Source organism: Pelmatolapia mariae, linkage group LG23, assembly GCF_036321145.2.
Source record: "Pelmatolapia mariae isolate MD_Pm_ZW linkage group LG23, Pm_UMD_F_2, whole genome shotgun sequence".
NCBI lineage: Eukaryota > Metazoa > Chordata > Actinopteri > Cichliformes > Cichlidae > Pelmatolapia > Pelmatolapia mariae.
In genome coordinates, this window is record NC_086246.1 from 22,382,893 (window position 1) to 22,404,734 (window position 21,842).

Genomic DNA, 21,842 nt, shown 5'->3' on the forward strand with positions numbered 1-21,842 from the left:
CATAAATTTCTTGCATATGTATAGATGTGATTGTTTGAAGTAATAACTCACAATAAGGAAATAAAAACAGGGGTAAGACCCATGCTTGAAACAGGCTTAAAGACATCAATCAGTGCTGTTTATTTTAACAGTTTAGTAGTTCTTTCAAAACAGTGGCTTCCTAGAAAAAAACAAACACAACACTTAGGCTGATGCTACCTTTCAGGTGCAATCAGGTCAATTTGTGAAACATATTCTATCTATGTCGCATATGATGTTTTTACTGTTTTTGAAATTCCTGAAGCCAAATCTGTTACACCCATGGTCCAGAAGTTGGGTCATCAAAAAATTCAATTCATTATTAAGCTCAAAACCCGTTCTATTACGCGACAGTGTTCTAGTGTTTGGGAAAATCCGTTCCAACAATCGAACGTGAACGTTGCACTAGTGTGAAGAAATGGGCCCGGATACGCATGCGCAGTGGCTATGTTTGCGTTCCTCCTCCCTCCTCTGAGACTGACAGCCCGTTAGCTGCTGCTGCTGCTCACCGGCAATGAGACAGCAAACACGGACGCGATACGACAACCTGAGATGGACTTAACGAGTACTTTTTACCACTACAAAGACGGATATTATTTAACACCGTCGTCCATTAAGAGCAGAAGGCGTCTCTGACTCATTTTTTGGTCTCGGAGGTGTAAAACGACACTCGACGTCCGGGAGAAGGAATGGATGCGACGGCTGATTTCCTGCGACACGCACCGGCCAGCTAAGAGGCTTGCAGATTCGCGTTGAGGAGCGGTTGAGTGCAGCTGAATTTGCTCACGGTTTGACTTATTTCTGCTTAAAGTGGCAGCAATATCCTCAAAAATACAGTCGTAATCGGGAGGTGAAAGGATACACGAAGTTCCAGAGGAGCGTATCTAATCGACCCAGCGCAGCTTTAGCTAGCCAGCGGCTAGCTGGATTTCGCATTCTGTTTATTTATTTTGTAATCGATTATAGTGTTGTTTTTATTGTCATGTAGCTTAGCTCCTGCAGAGTTAGGAAGAGGAACACCGCCTGCAAGCTTGGGTTTTAGCCTGACTGCAGCTGGGAGCGTTTGGCTTGTGTGTGTGTATGTGTGTTTGTTTTTTTTTAAGGCACGTTAATCACATGACTTTTTCACTTATGGCTCGCTATTTGCGCTAGCTAGTAGGCAACGCAGCTTTTTGGCCTCGAGAAACTCTTTCAGCATAAAAATGCACCACCAAGACTTCCCCGGAGACCAGTCCGGGACCGGGAGCCGGAAAACGGCTTACCACTACAGGAGAGGCAGCAGCGGGGCGCCCCCAGCCTCCTCCGCTGCCGGTGTCAGCGCAGTGGACGACAATCCAACCCAGGTTGGATCCTCCTCTCCTGGACTCCACCATCAGCCTCAGTCCCAAGTGGCTGGAGCTCAGGTGAAGAAGAAAAGCGGCTTCCAGATCACAAGTGTCACTTCCGCTCAGATAAACGTGAGTGGCAACAACAGCTTGGCAGATGATACTGAGAGCTACGACGACATGGATGAGTCCCACACTGAGGACCTGTCCTCCTCTGACATGCTGGATGTGTCCGTGTCAAAGGCCACTGATACGGGTGTGCCGGAGAGGAGCTCCTCTGACGAGACTTTGAACAGCCTCCATGGAGTCGACACGCCTGGACTGGTGTCACCCAATGAGCCTCTCCAGCCTCATTCTATCCCACAGGGGTCTCAGCATCACCCCTCTATGGTAAATGGGACTGTGCATCATCAGTACTACCCTCAGCAGCACAGCCAGGCCCACCATCATCACTTTGACAGCTTAGGTGGAGGTGAAGCATCACTGCCAACACTTCCCATTGCTCCTTTGGCAAGCTCCAGCCCATCTATAGCTTCCAAAGTTGGTCTTAACCAGCCTCAGAGGCCACCAGCAGTGTTTGATAACACTAAAACTGCAGGGGGGGCAAGCCAGCCTGCAGCCTCTGTTGTTGGTGGGGCAGCCACTGATCCACTTGTACAAGGCAGTGTGAACATTTCTACTGTGTCTGCTGTTGCTGCTGCTCCAGGTTTTGATAACACTAACATGGGTGGCCAGGTGGCTCCTGTTGGTGGAGGAACTGGTCCATCTGCTGCTACTGCTCCTCCTCCCAGCACTCAGACTCACCACACCCAAACTCAGACAGCCACCGGCTCTCGCTTCAGGGTGGTCAAACTAGACACGAACTCGGAGCCGTTCCGCAAAGGGAGATGGACTTGCACAGAGTATTATGAAAAGGAGGTTCCTCATCCTCCTACGGCGGAGGCAGCAAAAGGTGCAGAGGTGGTTGCAGACCCTGAAGCAGGTAATGCTGGGATCAGTCCAGGTGTAGCTGCCGTACAGCCGCCTCACACGGTGCAGCCCTATCAGCCACCAAGCCAGGACTTCACTAGTCCACAAGCCATGCAGAGTCCACTGCAGGGACTGGCACAAACCACACCTGTAACCTATGTTTCACCTCAGGAGGTTGTTGTAGGGAAGCCAGCGGTTCCTGTCAGTATCCCTCCAGCATTACCACAGGTGACACCACAGACTGGTGTAAGCCAGCCTCCACTAGTAAAACCCCAGCAGGTGCCCTATTCTGTGGATCCTCACCAGCCTCAGCCACAGGGAGGGTATCCTGCACCTCAGCTCCAAACGGGGGTCAGACAGCCAGACTTTATTCAGCCCACCGCACCTTTCCAGACACAAGTCCAACCTCCACTGCCGCATGCCACGGCTATAGTCTCTGTGACGCCACTGCCAGGGGTCACGGTGCAGCAGCCTGTAAGCATTACCCAGCAGCTGCCCCATCATGGTCAGGTTGCCCCATCTGCTACAGCAACCATTGCCGCAGGACAGCCCCAGACCCTCCCAGCTCCACCTCAACCCCAGCCTCATCCACAGCCACAAATCCAACCCCATTCTGCTGGCACCATCACCATAGCACCCACCCACGGGACCCCCTACATGCCTCTGACTGCGCTGCAAGCTGATCTTCAGCCCATCCTCACGCCAGGCACAACCTTCACCCATGTTCCTGCTGGGGGGAGTGCCATAACAGCGTCCCAGCTGGAGGACGCCCAGAAGCTTCTGCTCCAGCACCAAGGTCTGCTCGGGCTGCCCAGGCTGGGGGCTGCAGCAGGTGGAGACGGCGTCACAGAAGCTGGCGGTGCTGCTGGAACTCTGGCCCACATGGGGATGTCAGCTGAGGCCAGTGCCTTCATGGTGGCTGCAGGCCTGAGAACTCATCATGGTGAAGGAGAGGAGGACAGGTGAGGATGAATGGCTTGTGCTACCTAAACTGTTTGATTCTAATGTAAACTGTGAAGGTCTTTAATTAAACAAAAGGCTATTCTTGGTACATTGTAGGTAAAGCTGAGGTACAAACAAAAGAAGTCTTTCCCATTCCTGTAATTTCTTTTTTTCCCCCACATCAGTGGTACACACGCTGGTCTTGTTGTTTAAATCAGAACTAGAAGTTCAGTGTCACATGTGCTTGATCCTGTGTCCCTTGAGGTCCCCCTGACAGCCATCAACACACCAGACATCAGAAAAAAAAAAAAAGCCGACTGGACACTGCTGCTGTAAAACATCAGTGGCTGCGGAGCTGCTGACTCACTGAGGGTGCTTGTGACTCAGCAGATGCTGTAGCCTGTTCATCCCCCCCACCCCCCATTTCCATCCACCACCATCTACTGGACACTTGTTCAGTTTTTTAGTCTGAGTTGCCTTTCCCTTCACTCTCCCCTTAGATTTAATCTTTTATTAGACACCAGGTCTGTTGATATGTGCCACCCTGTGGAGAACTGTGCAGCAGTTTATTTATATGCACACATACCAAATGCTCATTTTCTAGAGTTAGTAGTTTCTTAAAAAATAAAAAATAAAAAAAGCAAGCTTGGTTTAAATGAAGTTGCTTCGGGGGGGGGGGGGGGGCACTTGACCCATTTGAAGATGCTGTGGAAATGTTAGCGTCTACACTGTAAAGTTGTGTTGCATAAATCTAAAAACTGTGGCGACAGAGAGAAACAGAACAGTGTCATGGAAGCGGTCTCCTGTTACCATAGTGCTGCCCTGTGAGCTGGTTAAGCAGATCCATGTTGTGAGTACAGTTAAACCCCCCCCAGAGTGTAGAGGGCATTTGACTGACTGCCACCAGGCTCCACTGAAGACCACTAGGAGAAAAGGACAACATATTCTGTGGATGTTGTGGTGTTTTTGTAACCAGCTGTTGGCAACAAGTAGACTTTTTTTTTTTTCTTCCAAATTGTCAGCAGCAAAAGAGAGAATATTTAAAGCTGAATTCAGTTATCACGTCATGATTTCAGTCGTCTTCTTGGCGTTTGAGTTTAAGAAACAGAGAAACAAATGATTGCTGGCTTAATGTTGACGTAATCTCAGTAACGCTGAGCCACAGACAGAGCAGGACAGTGTTCGCTTGTGGAGGCTTTTTGTCAGCAGTTCGTGGCACCCCATCAAGGCCGTGTGCAAGTGCGTTTCTATCTGTCTGTCAGTCAGCTTCTTTTCTTGCCATGAATCAGCCACTGTCCTGCAGCAGCAGACAGTCTTGCTGTGTGTGTGTGTGTGTATCATCTTTGTTTATAGTCATTGTCCTGTCATGCTGCGAACAGGCTGTGTGTTTCTGTTACTGTCACAGCTTTCTTTCCACCCCCTCTGTCACCGTCTCTTTTCTTTCTGTGTCCTTTCTTTGTGAAAGCGTCAGTGCATCATGCCAGCTGTCTGAGGTGATCTCTCTTCTCTTAGACACCAGGGCTTTTATTGTCTTTCCACTCTTAAGATGCTCCTTTCTTCTCTACAGGTTGTGACCTTAATGATGACTAACATTTGTACACATCCAGTTGTAGGTGTAGCTTTTCACGAAAAATAGGGTGGAAATTGTTGTCTGTGGCTGTTTGCTTATTGTAAACATGTTATTGGGTATCGCTGAGGAAAAATATTTTCCAAAGAGTTTCAGAGGTTTCTTTCCACTTCCACCTCTGAATCGACACTAACTCATTATCCTGGGTGATCGGTTTCCTGTTGAGCCCAATCAGCCCTGTTCACACTCAATATCGTTGCTGCTGTGTGTCAGAGTCCAGTTTGGGTGTTTAAAAGCCGTCACGTTGCAGCTGTCAGGAGGTCGAAAACGCTTGATCTAGCACAGCTGCGGACACGGACGCTGCCAAGTTCTGAAAGACACAAGGGTGTGTCTGCAAAGGATCCTGCTCTCGTGTTTTTTTTTTTTTTTTTTTTTTTTTTTTTTATATCTGCCCCTGTGATGTTAATTAGTAATATCACAGCAAGACCAGGGTCCTCCTCCCTAGGGCAGAATGTCAGCTTGCTGTAATTGGACTTTGGGATATCAGAGTAATAGGAAAACACTCATGACCTTCTCACACAAACACACTTCTAGGTGACCGTGCACCTGCCGTCTGTGTCCTCCACACACGTTTCTCCATTTCTGTCAACAACACTGTGTAGAAGTGCGAATCTGCAGAGAAACTGACCTTAGGAGTAGCCTCCTTTTCAACCTCTGCAGGTAGTTTCAACTCAGAGTGCGCATGGTCTCCTGTGCAAATTTATTCCTTTTACTTCCTTTATGTATGATGCCGTTATGTAAATATCTGTCATGTGCTCTTTTAGACTTTCAGCTGACTGAATGTCAAAGTTACCTGAGCTTTCGGTTTGCTTGCAGCACATTTTGCATGGATATTTACCCATATGACTTCATCCTCAGCTGTAAAAGCTAGAGGTGTGATCTAGTGATTTATGGCCTGTAAACTTTTACACAGCTTCTTTTTTCAGCTTTAGATTAGCAGCATTGTGTCTCAGCTTGAAGCTTGCTTCTGTGTTTTGCAACCCTTTTCAATGAAGTCCAAATCCTTGGCAGCAGTTAAAACATTTGTTCAGCGTTGGATTAATTCCACTATTGTTATTGATCATTTTTAAGAGTCTTGATCTGATCTGATTCATGAGCATCAGAGTGTAGCTCTTCCTTCCTGTGTAAATGACTCCCTTTTAGATATTTTAGCAGAAAAGGGCCATATGAACTTGAGATGTTCGGCTTCTTAAAACCTTTTCAGGTCATAGAGATAATAAGCCACCTGTCAAGCTGTATTTGTAGTTATACTGGCTCGGCCTCATGATTCATGTTTGCTAATATTGGCACACCTGCTTTTAACTGACTTGTCATTCATAGCTAAGCTTTGACAAAGCAGAGGAAGTCCCCGACGGCTAAGATTAAACTTGACTGTAGCTGGCATCAAAGAGAAGTTGCTCTGGGTGCCCTTTTATTTCAGGGAAATCCAGCTGAGCACTCCCACAGTTACCAGGAGAAGGTTTAACAAGTCCAAAGCAAGTAATATGCTGCTTTTTTTTTTTTTTTTTTTTTTTTTTAATTTACCTGGGAAAAGCAAATGTTACCAAAAAAACTCATACTGTTCTGTTAATGGCAATGGTGTTAATCTTTAAAACAGTCATAGTGCAGCACACATTTTTGCACCATGACTACCACAAACAAGCTGAGACAACAAATTAAAGAGTAAAATAGAAACTTAAGCCTGACAGCATCAGACTCTAAGGTGTCCAGGAATGTTTTATTCTATTTTTGCATCTGGGTGTTGGATTTAAAGCTTTCAGTGATACTAGTTCCTAAATGAAACCTTTTGAGGTCTTGTCTTTTCCACGTACTGCTTCCTTCAGGCTGTTCAGTAGCATTTATGGTTTCATGCCAGTTGTACCTGTTGGAGCAGTGTGTTCGAGGTGAGTGACTTTTACTTTTTTTTGGTGGTTAACGCTAACTGACAGACACACCTGTGGCAAACTGCCTCAATGCCAGTGGTTCTCAAACTGCGGGGCAGGCAAACAACCAGGTGAAAAATATGATGTGAATTCAGGGCTGTGTAATTGTGTTTTGATTTTGGAAAGTTTCTCAGGGGGAGATACAAAGTACACATTTAACCTTACTGCACACGGAGAGACATGGAGCAGACTTCTGATCAGATTTTGTAATTGATACCTTAGATTTGTCTACGAGAACGCTGAGGAGTAGTTTTTATTCAGTTATTGTCTTGTTTATCACATGGGGAAAAAAGTTAATTCCCATCACAGTTTTTCACAATTACCCCAGTACTGATTAAAATTTTTAAGGTGTGGGGTGGTCCTCATTTTCTGAGGAGGGCATGCCACCCAAAAAAAGATCTGAAATGTGCTCAGTTCCTTTTACGTTCCCATCAGATGAAGGTTTTGCAGTAAGCCCCACCAGCACATAACTTTCCTCCATCACCTCATCAGACACTTCTCCTCAACTTCAACAAGCATTCTGATCCAGCTTTTTATGAGATTGACCAGTTTTTTTTTTTCTTAGAAAGGATGTTTGGCTTCCAGGTGCCTCTTCAGCTTTGTATAGCACTACGGTAGCATTTGCTAAAGTTCATTGAAGCCACAAAATGGTCGCTTTCACTATAGTTTCTGCTGATAGTGTTAGATCTCTTTATTTTAGGTGGTGAGTTATCTGCACTGGTAGTTAATTGTTAGCTTATGGATGGGTACCAAAGGATGGTAGTTTTGATTCGGTGTGTGCATGCTTGCCTGTGTAAATTTATATCATTTGCACAACATGAATGCAGAAATACTTCCTTTATATACAATGCTGATATGTAAATATCTGTCATGTACTTATTTTAGGCTTTCAGCTGACTGAATGTCAAAGTTACCTGAGCTTTCAGTTTGCTTGCAGCAAATATTATGGGATATTTCTTTATGAATTAATTCTCAATCAAGTGATTTACTGCCTGTAAAACTTGCACATTCGCAGCTTTATATTAGCGACATTGTTTTGTAGTTTGACTGCAAGCGTTTGGATTTCATTGAAAAAGGGTAGTAAAGCTTCAATGGCACCTGAGAGCCAGTATTTAATTGGTTATGGTAGAAGTTTTACCAATACCAAAGTATTGACCGTTAGAAAGCAGCAGCTAATTTCATAGCATTTAATGAGAATGCAGTTTAATTAAAGACAATGCGTGTGAAGAGGTGGTTTCGGTTAAGCAGGTTAACACCAGCAAGCTCCTCACAGGTTGGCCTGCTTAAAGCTTTCCTGATCATTTCAGATAATACACCTTATGAAAATGAATTGCTCACAGCTGTAAATATTTTCAACAGGAGAGAGATGCCTCAGATGCTGGCAGCAGAGGTGCATAATATTGAAGGTTAAGATAGAAAGATGTAAAGTTTCATTGGTAACAAGGTCTGTCAAAGCTAGCATTAACTACTTTTATGTCATTATTTTACACCCACATATGGATAGCAGCACTGATAATAGTATTGATAAGTGTCATTGAGTAAATCAATAAAATCTGAATGATACCCACCCCAGTAAAACGCATAAGGCAATAATCACATCCCCCCCATACACATGTTTTATTGTTCTCCTTACTATCAGTCAGAACCGTTTGATGTGCACTAATATAATTATGTATATTTCATCCATATGGTTTCCACATGGGAACCACTTTTCTTGATAAACCAAGCTTCAGTTTTTCCCACGTGAAATGTTTGCTTTGATCAAGACAAACCTATGAAATCACAGATGTTTTCTGGCAAAAGATGGCTTTGTTTTGCAAGTGGAATCAAATGTTTTCAATGGTATTTGGGGTCATTTCTTTGAGGGAACACAAAGTCTTTCATGAGGTCAAACTCAATGAGTTCACAAGCACAAGTTGTTCCCTCTATACAAATATGTCTGTGAAGTTTTGTGAAATCCTGCAGCAGAATTTGTCTTGAGTTGGCCACCTTAAACCCTTTCCTGCAGGCACCTCTCCAAGCACGCTCATCACAGGTGTATTATTTGAACTGTGAACTGCCGCAAGAGCTCAGCAGGTTTCCCTTTGAGTTGTCATGGATGGTTTAGCTCTGCTTCAGGTTTACTGGGCGGCATCTCCTATCTGTCATGAGCGATAAGTCACACCTGAGGGCTGTTAAGTTGTTTCTCCGGTAATTAGTTTTGACATCACGTTACGCTTCAGTAGAGACGTTGACTCAGCTGTTGGTCTGCTCTGTTGTGCTGCTGCTGAACCACAAGGTGGCAGTGTGGGCTCATAAATGATCACAGCATTGAAACGTGGTTGTTTATGTAACCATAATATGCTTTTAGAGTCACTGACCTAAAATATGCCTTACAGCTAAGCGGACACATCCCTCCTGCATGCGGTGCACAAACAAAATGAGCAGTTTTGGAGCTTCTTTGTGCTTGCTGTCAGAAATCGGCGTGTAATAACTGTTTGGACGGTTGCTGCATGCAGGGGTTGTTATGATTTATCCCGGGGAAGGGTTTGAAATCCACTGGAGGTTATTTCTGGGATGGATTTGCTCCTATAAGCATATTTGCATCAACTTGTGGCATAAATATGCATCCCCTTTGCCTCAGTGTAGAAACATTTTGTATATAGTTGCATTTGAAAGGCAGTAGATGAATTTGTCATGGCACATTGTAATTTTTTTGTGTGGCGACAAACCTTCATTCTGCACATTAATTTCAAGGTCATTGTGGATTTATATGCGGTGTAACTTGCAAGAACATGCTTTTGTTTTGCATTCAAATGTCTGCTTTCTACATGCGCATTTGATTTTCTGTCGTGTTTGAGACTGTGCTATCATCTCTGAAAGTGCAACTTTGTGTTTGCGTGCGTGCGTACGTGCGTGTGTCCGCTGGCTCTGACGGGTTCTGTTTTGGGCAGCATGTGTTGGGGTTTTAGGGCAGACGAGTGTCACGTTTCTCCGCCTTGTGCCTTCATGCAGAGCTGCTCCTAAAGAAAGTCCCACACCAGTGAGATCATAATGTGGGTCCATGCATGTAGAAGCGTGTTTATGGCTTGAGCTGCTGGCATGGATTATGGTGTGTGTATGTGTGAAGTTGTAGCTGTTTACAGGAGAGGGAGTTTATTGGAATGAGTGAGCTGCTGTTTTCCTCCAGGCTTTTGTACTGAAGGGAAAACATAAGCAGGGAGGAGGTGCGTTTATGATTTTAACTGGCTGTGTCACAATAACCGTGGTGTTATTTTCTTTCTTCTTCTTCTTTTTTTTTTTTTTTTTTTTTTTTTTTTTTTAACTTCTCTGGCTTTTATCACACTGACCTAAGAAGTAAGAAATGTGATGATATTGAACATGAATCCATGCATTTATGGTAGGTAACTGAGCATATAGTAATTTCATATCCTCAGCGTAGCTAGGAAGTGGGAGACTGCTTGTACTACTGAAAGTTTTGTTTTTGCAGATGTAAAGAGGACCTACTTAAAAGTTTCCACACGCTCAGACTACTTTAAGTTTAATTAAAGCTGATCTCCAGGGAAAAAACTTCTCTACTAAACCGTCCAAAATAACTATTCTTCTGACAATCCAAAGCACATGGCACATTTCTGAATTCATCTTCTATAGCCTAATGCATCTTCTTGGAATTTCCTTTTAAAGATACCCGTTATGGGAAAAAAAATCCTTATTAACTTAATTCCTTTCCCTTTATTCCATCCTTCTTCTGATTGGCTGCCCTTCACAAACAGAACGTTTGAACAGCAGGTGCGTGGGACTGGTGTGCGTGGGACTGGTGTGCATTAACACAAAAGTCTCTGAGTAGTGAAAACCATCTGAAACAAAACATTTAAGAATGTGGAACTTTGAAAATCATGGCTTAGTATGCTCATAACGCCTGGCTTTTTTAATTATTTGAAAGGCTGATCCTTACAGCTTCACAAAGTAAACTCTGTAAGGAGTGTAACTAATCAGTACATGTTTACAAAGCCTCAAATATATCCCTCTAGATGTACACGGGATTTCTGACTGTCCGTAGTTATTATTTTGCGAGTCGGTCATATTGGCTTTAAAATTTTTTTTGTAAAAGCCACTTTATCATATAGCAAACAGTATATTAATGGGTATATAAATCCAGTGTTTGTATAGCTAATGTATAAAAATGTCTGAGACAAGAGGCCCAAGCAAGAAAACCTCTGTGGCACATGTTTGGTTACTATGTTAATAACTATTTATCTATAATTAATTATTGTTTTTATGTTTTATTTTTTAACTCATCAACACTAAATAAATGAGAATAACCACAGACATGATTCTAGATTATTGGATACTAGCACATGGCCATGCTGCCTTATTGTTTGGCCTGTTTGTGGTGTTGGTAAACTGACACACTAAATCACACGGAGAGACTAAAGACATGGTGTTGGATTTGGTTTATATGCTAAAAGTGGGTCATTTTAGCCTGTTACTAGGTTGGTGTGTAACCTTTGTGGTTATACATGAGAGGTCATTGTCCTTGTGAAATTGAAACAATACGATGCTTTGATAAGGTGTCGTAGCAGCATCGAGGCTAAAATCGGGCCTTTTTCAGCCTTTTGATAGCTGGTTGCTAGGTAATGTGATGGCATCATGATATTAGCATCCTTCAGAGAGCTAAGCTGTACCTCTGTGCCAAGTTTGGGTTTTTTTGTATTTTAACAACCAAACAGGCAAATAGATTCTGTGTTATAGTGAAAAAGTAATAGTAACAAAGTATAGAAATTAGGTGTATTTTTTTTTTTTTTTTTTTTTTAATGCTTTAAGCCAGCGGTCCCCAACCTTTTTTGCGCCACGGACCGGTTTATGCCCGACAATATTTTCACGGACCGGCCTTTAAGGTGTCGCGGATAAATACAACAAAATAAAACTAGTACCGGTACCAAAAAAAAGAAGATTTATTCATAACACACGTGAAAAGACCCAGGAAAACCGAGTTAACGATAAAAACAATAACAAAATAACGCTGAAAACCGATAAAAAACCCTGAAAACCATACATTACACACCTGAGCCTCAACTCTCGTGGCCCGGTACCAAACGACTCACGGACCGGTACCGGTCCGAGGCCCGGGGGTTGGGGACCGCTGCTTTAAGCTATAAGACCTGAGCTTACACACCTAGGTTTTTTTGTTTGATTGGGGGGGGGGGGGGATTTTAATCACAGTCTGATCACTTGATCTTGATTGGATCATTAACACAAAATAAACTCCGTTATTGTAATGCATTTCTATTTCATTGATTTCAGACTAGCATGCTTTAAGGCAGCATTAGCAGCTCTACATGGGTGTTTTGGTAATAGTAAGGTGGAATATGATTTTGGCGATGTTTGTATTGTGGTTTCAGTTTCAGTGCTGAGGAGTTTGTCCCAAAATAAACTTCATGGTGAAACCGTGTGCTGTAGTTTGATATGGCTGTGTTTCTTCAGGGGGACTCTGTGCAGTCATTACCCTACACCTGCTCTCCTGAGCTTCTCCTTTCCAGTTTCTCTGGTCTGTTTTTGAACATCTTTCACTCTCACATGACAAGAACATGAGCATTGTAGCACCCATCCAAGAAAAACATTTCCCCCTGAAAGTGAAGCGGTAAAATCGTAATTGTGTGTGAAGCCTCTGCGGTTCTCATTGTTCAAACACATTAAATTCACTACGTGATGCCTGCTGACCACAGAGAGCTGCAAGAAAAGTTTCTCAACTGCTGGTGAGAAGATCTTCACTGTTACTGTAGTGACAAGCAAGCTCGCTGTGTTTCCACCGAGTGCTCGAACTTAAAACACTTACCCATGTGACCGAGGCTTGGTAACATAGCTTCCTCTATATTGTAATTGTGTCCAAGGTTGTGTAATATTTGGATGTATAATCATTTTAACCCATGGATTATAGTGAGTAAAGTGTGCAGGGGAAGGGCCAGCATCATTCTGGGTACTTGGAAAAGCTTTTTAGTACTACAGAAATATAGTCAGGCTGATAAATATTTAAACACTGGCATAATTTCAGGTATTTCTTGTATATTCGACCACCACAGTGGGCTTGAAATTCAAGGTGTTTAACAAAAAAGTATCGCAACACCTCCTAGAATTACAGGCGTTGTTATAGACCTCCTACCTTCACAAGCTTTAGTGGTAAACTGATGATTGACAATCGATTATTTGATTGTTCAATTTGGGCTCTGTTTGTTGGGAACTACACTGTTTTGGCAACAGATTATCACCTTATTTTGAGTGTAACTAAATTTACGGACATTCTGTCGACCACATGATTGCAAGAGTTATGCCTAAATTCCCTCATCGAGTCTTGTCATTCAATGTAATTTGTGAAATTTTTAAAACATTAAAGTGACATCTCCCATATTTTCCTTATTTCTATTTGTCTGATGCGGGTAAGATTTACTGCTAAATGTCTGTTTTTTTTTTGTTTTTTTTTCTTCTTCTTCTTTTTTTTGTAAACTTGTGTCCAGTGGTATAGAATCTGGATTGACAAGTTTATAAGATCACTTCTAAGTTTGCGCGTAGTCCCACCTCCAGTATTATGAATGGACGGTCATAGAAGCCTATCAACAAGTCAATGATCCCCTGGCAACCGCTGGTCAATGGTCAAAATCTTGCCATCTCCTAGTTTGCATTGAAGACACGGACTTGTCTGGAACTGCTTGCGAAGTCTTAATCATTAGTTATTAGTAATCTCTGGCTCTCTTCCACTGTGTGTCTTTTGTCCCGTCTTCCTCCCTTCATCTTTAACCGATCACAGCAGATGGCCGCCTCTCCCTGAGCCTGGTCCTTCTGGAGGTTTTTTCCTGTTAAAAGGGAGTTTTTCCTTCCCACTGTTACCAAGTGCTTGCTCATAGTGAGCCATTTGATTGTTGGTGTTTTCTGTATTATTGTAGGATTTTTACACTATAAAGCACCTTGTGTTGTGAGTTGGCGCTACATTAATGAAACTTTATGTAACTTTATGTTGAAGAGTGCGACACAAACTGGAAACAAACTTTTACCATTAAAATTAGTCATGCCATTTGAAGCATGTTAGTTACAACTTTAAGTTACAACTAGTAATCACAGGGAGGCTTTTGGTGCGGCACCCTCTTGGCAGCTGATTTTAATTAGCAAACATTTCCAACCAGTTGAAGAATACACCTTTTTCGCCCTAGTGACTGTCAGGGGTTTTCTGACTGGTAGGTAGGCTTGTGTGACCGAGGCCACCTATTGCCCACAAACGCAAAAAACAAGCTAACCACATAACCTCATTCAAGGAGGTAAAATCTGTAGATTACAGTTATGTGTATCAGATTCGGTCTTACAGTCTCCTCCCTTGGCTGTTTCTGATTGTCTCCTTTTTTGGCAATTATTTATTGTTGCACTTACTCCTCCCAGCTTTATGGCAGATGATGATAATGATATCTCTTTTTTTATGAGGAGAAGAGGGCACATCTGCACCATCACTAACTAGTCGCTCAGTCTACATCTCGCTGTCTTCCCTCCCTTTCCTGGACCATATGGCACTGAGGCTGGTTATGTAAGGCATTGCGTGCACGGCAGTGAGCGATTCTCTTTCGCTTCACTGAGCTTCAGCCCTGAAGGTCTGATGCCATGAGACTTATTGGAGTTTTGTCTGTGTTTGGGCATAGATCAAGGCAGATTATCCTCTGCTGCAGACGGGTAGAACGGTGGCTTTCATCGCTACCTCTGCCCAGTCAGGTGTTCCACCCTTCAAAATACTAAAATGACTCCATTGCCATTCCAAATTCAGTTCAAACACACCTTTGTTTTTTCCACATTTGGAAAAATTATCTGAGATGTCATCTGTTGCTGAGTAAAGGACAGAGTTAAAGCCTTCCAAACCGGATTCTGCCAGTCTGCATACATGGCCTCAGACGCACACACAAACATGATGCACATGCCCAGGGAGACACACACGAGCTCACGCCTACCAAATACTCGAGGAGAAGTGATGTGGAAGGAGGTGGGTGACGTGCAGCATGGAGGACGGGAGAGATAAAGAGAGGGATGTAAGGAAAAAAAATGGAAGCAGAGAAATCTTACTTGAAGGATAAGCTAAATACCGAAGTGTGTGAATAATTCACTTTGAGCTTTTCTGAATGCTGCTGCTCTCCAGCTGCTCTGTCACGTCCTCTGCTATCAAACCCTCTCATATTTTTATACATTGGTTTCCATAAAACGCACAAGCACTCTCACACACACTCTATAGCTCAAGTGTTCAGGGGTCTAGACTAACTTTTTGCCACGGTTGCACTGGTGCACCTAACTTTTTTTCTTAGGTGCACCAGCACAAAAGTTAAGCGCACCCAAATTTTTCAACCACATCGCTTAACACCACAGTTTTACATGTGCACTTTTTTTTCTTTTCTTTTTTTTAATGTGTACAATATTGACTTGTAAATGATTGTGTTGACAAGAGTTTTGGTTAAAGTTCTTTATTTGGAGCACAGTTCTATAAGAAAGATAAGTTACTGAAAGTGCTTGTGCTTAAAGTGCTTTGACACTCTTTGGCAATATTGTAGACAATGTTAAACTTGATCATCATCTTGGCCTCCTCTGACGACCTGTTTGCTGCTACTGAAAGGCAATGGGGAAAGGGGACACTTGGGCAGTGTTTTTATCGCGGCATATGTGTTTTCTGAATACACTGTGCTTGTTCAGCGTTCAAAGGTTGATGGCTCAGTTTCAGAGCACTGGCTATGAATTTCAGACAGATCAGGCCTTAACTAAACAAAAAAGTTATCAATCGTTCTTTTCATTTTTTTCTCATTACCCACAGCTACATTCACCTTTGGGCCTAGGCTACTCACTAGGGCTGGGTATCGTCACTGATCTCTATAATCCATTCGATTCCGATTCACAAAGTCCAGATTTGATTCGATTCATTTTTGACTTAGACAGTCAGAAATATAATAATTCTGATCATTTATCAGTACTGACACTTGTGAGACTTCATCAGAGGTGGAGGCATGACAGCAGATGCCTTTGTGTCAAAGTAACGGAGGATAAAACAGAGAAAAACATGAAGCAGATAACCTTAAAAATATTCAGCAGTATATCAAAAACTGAAGAAAACCATGAATCAGCATATGAAGATAGCAGAAGGAAATTTTATTTTAAGCATCAGTTAGCTAGGACTACACAAAGATTAATGAGTCCAACGGTTAGGGGTATACGACTGTGGAACTCTCTTCATTATAATTTAAAGAATTGTATAAATTTACATTGTTTTAAAAAGTGTTACATGCTTAAAACGATAACTCAATATGAAGAATGTGAATGAAATTGGAGTTCATTGAAAAAGGATCCATTATAATTTTTTGTTTTATTTATTTTAATTTTATTTTTCTCCTTGTTATTATGTGGAGTGGTATATTCTGATTGTAAATTTGTTGTTTGGTTTGGGTTAGGACTGGAGATAAATGTTAATGTTAGTTTGTTCCCTGATTTTTGGTGCCCACTTGTAATATAAGTTGGATTGTAGATAGGGGGCAGGGTTTAATAAGAATATTTTCTTCTTCCTGCTCCTTTTCACGCATGGTTGTAGTGCTTTATTGATAGAAAGTGTGGTTGGTTTGTTTGAACTGTTGTACCAAGTGTGAAATAAATAAATAAATGAAATGAAATGAACATTACCTGATGCTGCTGAAGTGAAGCAAAGCAAAGTTACAGAGATGTTATTAAAGACACAGCTAAGCGTTTTGCAATTTGGCATCATTTTAAGAAGTTTAAATTTCTTCGCTATTAAACAGAAATTAGGCTCTCTTGTTGGAGGTCATTTTTGGGAAACACTCCCCCCGCCAAAAAACCCCCCAAAAAAACCAGAGGGCGACAGCACTGTACATGACTTGTGCGTAATAAGCGAATGAATAATGCAGAAAACAGAGATTTGAGATAGAAAACTGTTCTTGAAGCACATTGAGAGAAAGAGCTGTGCAGCAAGTGTGATTTTTATCGTGGTGGAAGCAAAACAGCAAAAGTTAGAGGAAATTCATGACGATGTTTATGTGAAACTAAATGTGCAGTTTAGTTTTGATCTTCTTTTGCTGCTGGTTTAGTCAGTTTTGGTTGGAGAGAGACAAAACCTGCAGCTCAGAATATAGCGCAAAAAAAGACGTAAACGCAGGGCGCGGAGCCGATGCATCAGAATCTGTGAGCTGTCTGCTTTCAGCACCGATTGCGTGTTCGTGTACGTGCCGTCGGGTGAGAAAGCCGACAGCTCACTGCGTTTACGTCTTTCTGTGGAATCCGTTTATCTGCTCTCATTTACTGTTTTAGTTGCTTGGTGGTTGTTGAAATAGTTTTGTGAGGTTTAACCTGAGATTATGGGGTTTCTGACAAAATACAATTACATTTAAAAGTCGATTCAGGATTTAATGAATTGATATCGCGTTATTCAAGCTACTCACCTCTCTCTATCCGCCTGCACTTTCAAACGTACACACGGGAAGGACTACAAGAATATCTGGACCATGGCCAATCAGAGAGGTCCTGGCCCTGACTATCTCTGATTGGTTTAGATCGTGATATGGGCATAATGTGTCTGTTGTTGATAACGCAGAAACTTCCAGAGTTGCGGAGACCTTTTTTTTTTTTCTCCCCCCCGCATATGCGACCAAATTGGTCACACTCTAAAGCCCTGGTGTTGGTCACCCAGCTCTGCTTCCTCTCAAACCACACAATAAAAATGAGGTGGAAGTGCTAGTTACTCTCACCTGGATGCTTTTATGAGGCAGAACATAGATAAACGGAAGTAAAATACACTAGAGGGCATTTACGCTGCTGTTGGTGCAGTTGGTTTCTCACTTTTCTACAGCATAAAGCCTAAAGACATCCTCTGCTTCGCTTGTTTTGGCATTTTATCTCCATTTCTCTCTTCCTATTCCTGTACACTCTTCAGACACAGAACAGTGCTGCTCCTCTAGATTTACAGAATATTTAACGGTCCACGATTTTTATTTCTAATGGTCCCTATCCTGCAGATTAAATTGATACTGCCTGACTGTGCAGCTCCCAGTGTTGAACAGAAAAGCCCTAACACTCTATTCTGAAGCTAGGAGCCACAAACTGGGTGCGATAACAATCAAACTGAAGCAAGGTGTAAAACAAAACATTTTAGTTAACTGAAATATGAATTTAAACTAGGGCTAAGAGAAATATATTAACTGAAGCAATACAGAGTGTAGGCGTGAGATGGTAACATGAAAAATGTAACTATTTAAAACTAAATACTTTTCAAACTACATGTAAATTGAAATAAGCAAACCCAGTGTGGGAACTAAATGAAAATAAAAATGGGAGAAAATGCATTCAAATTAATTTAACCCCCCCAAAAGAAGCAAAACATTATATTTAGACTAATATATTTAACTAGGGTGAACAACAGAAACCCTGCATCATCTGCTACCACACTGTGGCAGCGCATCCACTCTTATGTAAGCTCCACAGGGTGTGGCAAACGATGTACCCCACCACTGTTTTGCCTTCTGCTCGGAGCTGTACAAAAAGGTGGACAACAGTGTTGGTCCAGTTCTGCTTGTATTGAATGAAGAGAAGGGTGAAGCTGTTGCAAAGGTGCGCTGCTAAAGCGTTAAATTGAGCACCGCCTCCTGCTTGTTGTTTTGTGCAGCGTTTGGGACGTTCCCTATCTAAGTCAGTCTCATAGCTTGATGCAGTTTCACAACAAGGTATCACCACCAAAACTAAGAGGATTTTAATTTGCTATTAAAGTCCCTGAAACATCAGATGCTTCTCAGTGTTACTACATTAGTTCTTATAGGCTGTAGTCTTCAGGGTCCAATATCTACAGTAACATACAGGTCAGACTTTTGTACAGGCCACATACAGAAGCTTTCAAAGGACTTGGATGCATAATGAATGAAAGCAGCCCATATGCGATGTCATGACGTCAAGGTCTGCCACGATTGGCTGAGCCAAGTCTGTTGCGGCACCAGCGATTGGCTGAAAGTAAAACTGCCTGAACATCAGTGACGGCTTAACTCAGACCTTTTGTTCCAAGTGAGCATGCGTACACTGACCCCAGACCTGCGAGCACACAATGTACAGATGTACAGCGTGAGCAGTAACGTTGGCCGTCTTGCATCGGTGCTTCAAGTCAAAAGTAATTGCTCTGATTATTTCCGATACCGGCCAACTTCCAGCTGTTACTAGGATTAGTGGCACTGGCAGTTAAGGAAAGAAAAGATGATGTGACTTCCACCTAATGGGGTTAATAATTTCACTGCATGCATCGAGTTGAATCCCACCAACAAACTCCCCAAGTGTGCCCTTTTTCCGCCATTTTGTGGTGCCCACGGCTCCTCGCCATCTTCACTCTTCAGGGTTGCCCTTTTCCCTCTTTGTTCTCTACTTTTCTTCAAGTCCGCAACCGATGCTGCTCTCTGTACTGCTGATTGACCTGATTGACGATGTTGGCAACGACGAATCAGCTCTGTTTGTTGTTATTGTGGCCTTTGTTCAGACACTAGTGTAAACTTTGTATGTGCTTGTGTTTGTTGAAGTATTTCCCCATCTCTCTCTTTTTTTTTTTCTTTTTTTTTCTTTTGCTAGTATGGAGGTACACGTGAGGTGTGCTGTAGCTGAGACCCACACTCAGGGCATGTGTGTGACCACTGATGAGAGGTGGCAGCATGGCTAAAGATGTGCACGTTCTCTGCGAAATGAGTTGAGTCTTTGCGGTGTGCGGGGAAGTGTCTGGTGTATTCAGGGCTTACCTCTCTTATCATCAAAGACAGGCTGTTACAGAAAAGATGAAAGGGAGAGGAGGTGTAGGGCAAAGGGAGTGATTTAAAGGCAGCCAGGAGAGTGCTGATGGGGGGTGTGTGGTCAAAAGTGGCTCATCCTATTGGACGGATCACCCTGATCTCTGCTGACAGTTTACATAACAACAGAAGAGGAGGTGACGTGACTCCTTACGCAGTGACATCACTGCCCACCCTCCTATGCTTTTGCTCCACGTACCCAATCATCTCAGCCTCTACTTGTAATTCAGGCCTAGTTAGGAGGCAAATCAGGAGGATGTAACACACTAAGGTGCACTCCTGTTGTATACGCGCACACACTCCTCTCCTAGTCTCCGCTGCTGGTCAGGCGCCCCTATGTGAAGCTCCCACAGCTGAAGGGAGTGAGGGGGTCGGGCCCAAAGGACATAGGTCAGGAGGACAGAGGAGGAGGTGCGCTGGTAGTGTTGGTGGCAGTGGTGTTTGTTTTGGGGACACTTTGGTGGGGAAGCGGGTTTGCATCAATGAGAGACAAGGGGCTGGCCAGGGCAGGAGCAGCAGAGCAGGACAGGGACGGCATGGCCCTGAAGCTGCTCTTCTGGGAGCTGGAGAAGCATCTGAAGAGGTAACGATGGCTGTGGTTTTGTCACATTGTCAGAGGACTTGCGGCGGCTAGGTGGGGTTAAATCCAGGCGGATGGCAGCGGGGCTTTGCGGTGATGTGTCTGTGTGCTGTTGTTGATCTTGTGGTGCAGTTTCCAGTATAAACGTGCATCAGTGTGTGAATGCGTTTCCCACCTCTACCTGCAGCAAAGGCCGCTTAAACTCCAGCTGCCAATGTGTTCAGTGACAACGCGGTCTTGCTTCTACATGTGCACGTTACCCTCGACTGTGAGAGCATGAGGGCGTGACTGGCTGTAGCTGCTTTGTCTTCAGTGTCATTTTTCCCTCCAGTCCAAACTGTCAGTGATAAGCACTGTGTTAAAGTCACTCTAATGAGCCACTAAACACGACAAGACCCCAATAAAATATTTGCATAACAATCTTTTTTAGTAGATAAATTACCTTACTTTTTATAGTGGGCATGCAGCCCCCTCGCCTCCCCATTGTTTTCTTTTTATAAGCAGATATCACCGCAGCATGTGATGATGCTCCTTTGGATGTGAAGTGTGCTAAAGGGGGGAAAGCAGAAGTAACTGGAGATGTTATTTTTCCACTTCTCTAAAATCACTCGATCCTATCAAAGTTCCTTCATCAGAGCCACCACAGTCAATGACGGAGCCAGAGGAAGTGAAACACAAAGATATTAGCAGGCCACAGGCCTTGTCGTCGTCGTCCTCCTCCTCAGAGAGGTGTCTGATCTCCAACCCTCAACACTCCCTTGTTTAAACACGGCTACTTTTTTAATTAATATCCCAGCCAGGAACAGATATAACCCAACTAAGGTGCTTAAAAGGTGCAGATTGTTCCATGCTCTGATTACAGTCTCTTACATGCGTGCAGTCAGTCAATGAAAGCTCAAACCGAGAACCACAACACGAACGCCAGGACAGTAACGGCTTCTTTTTTTCATGCTTTGTTTCCAGTAAATTTACTTCCTTTATTTTATGTCCACTCCTCCATACCATAAAAATCACACGTTTAAATAATCTGATTGACCATTTAAGGAAAATATTAATCCTATTGGTGAGGTTTGTGCTTTTGTAGTGATCTGAAATATAATTATCACAGTATGGTTTGTTTGTTTGTTTTTTAAATTATTACTGCATAACATTTTAGTTTTCCAAGGTGGAATATTAAAAAAGAAACTAAATATTTACATTTGAAATTGAGAAATTTCTATTTTGCTTCTATTTTTTTTTTTTTTTTTTTTTTAAAAAGGAAAAAAGAATCCATCATCAAATATAGATGATGATGATGATAATGATGTATGGAGGGTTAATTTGAGAGTCATTGCCATTTTTTTCCCACTAATCTTGTTCCACCAGTGCTGAAAGCAAATAATGGTTAATTTATAATTTATAATTTAAAAAAGTAAATCTGGGGGCTGGACAAAAATAACTCCTTAATTAATGAGAGAAAAGATGTCAGCTTTGTAGTTTTCCTATGCCTCATTTAATGTTTTGTTTTACTCGTAGTAGTAGTAGTAGTATTACACAGTTGTAATTGACATGTTTCAGGTAGAGTTGCTTTATTAATTTAAACTGGAATAATATATATTTAATGCGATTACACATTGTATTTCCCAATAATTACATAAAAAATGTGTT

General features: G+C 42.6%; 1 protein-coding gene across 2 annotated transcripts in view; it reads left to right on the top strand.

Annotated features, from left to right (window-relative positions):
* Nucleotides 1–495: 495 nt before the first annotated feature.
* Nucleotides 496–21,842, top strand: part of LOC134619936 (TSC22 domain family protein 1-like) — a 29,750-nt gene continuing 8,403 nt past the window's right edge. The window contains exon 1 of one of the 2 annotated variants that reach the window (XM_063465718.1): nt 496–3,274. In XM_063465718.1, the coding sequence (XP_063321788.1) occupies nt 1,221–3,274 (2,054 nt within the window). In that variant the 5' untranslated portion in view covers nt 496–1,220. Of the gene's footprint in view, nt 3,275–19,889; nt 20,199–21,842 lie in introns of those variants that run through there. The other variant, XM_063465720.1, reaches the window with a different exon arrangement.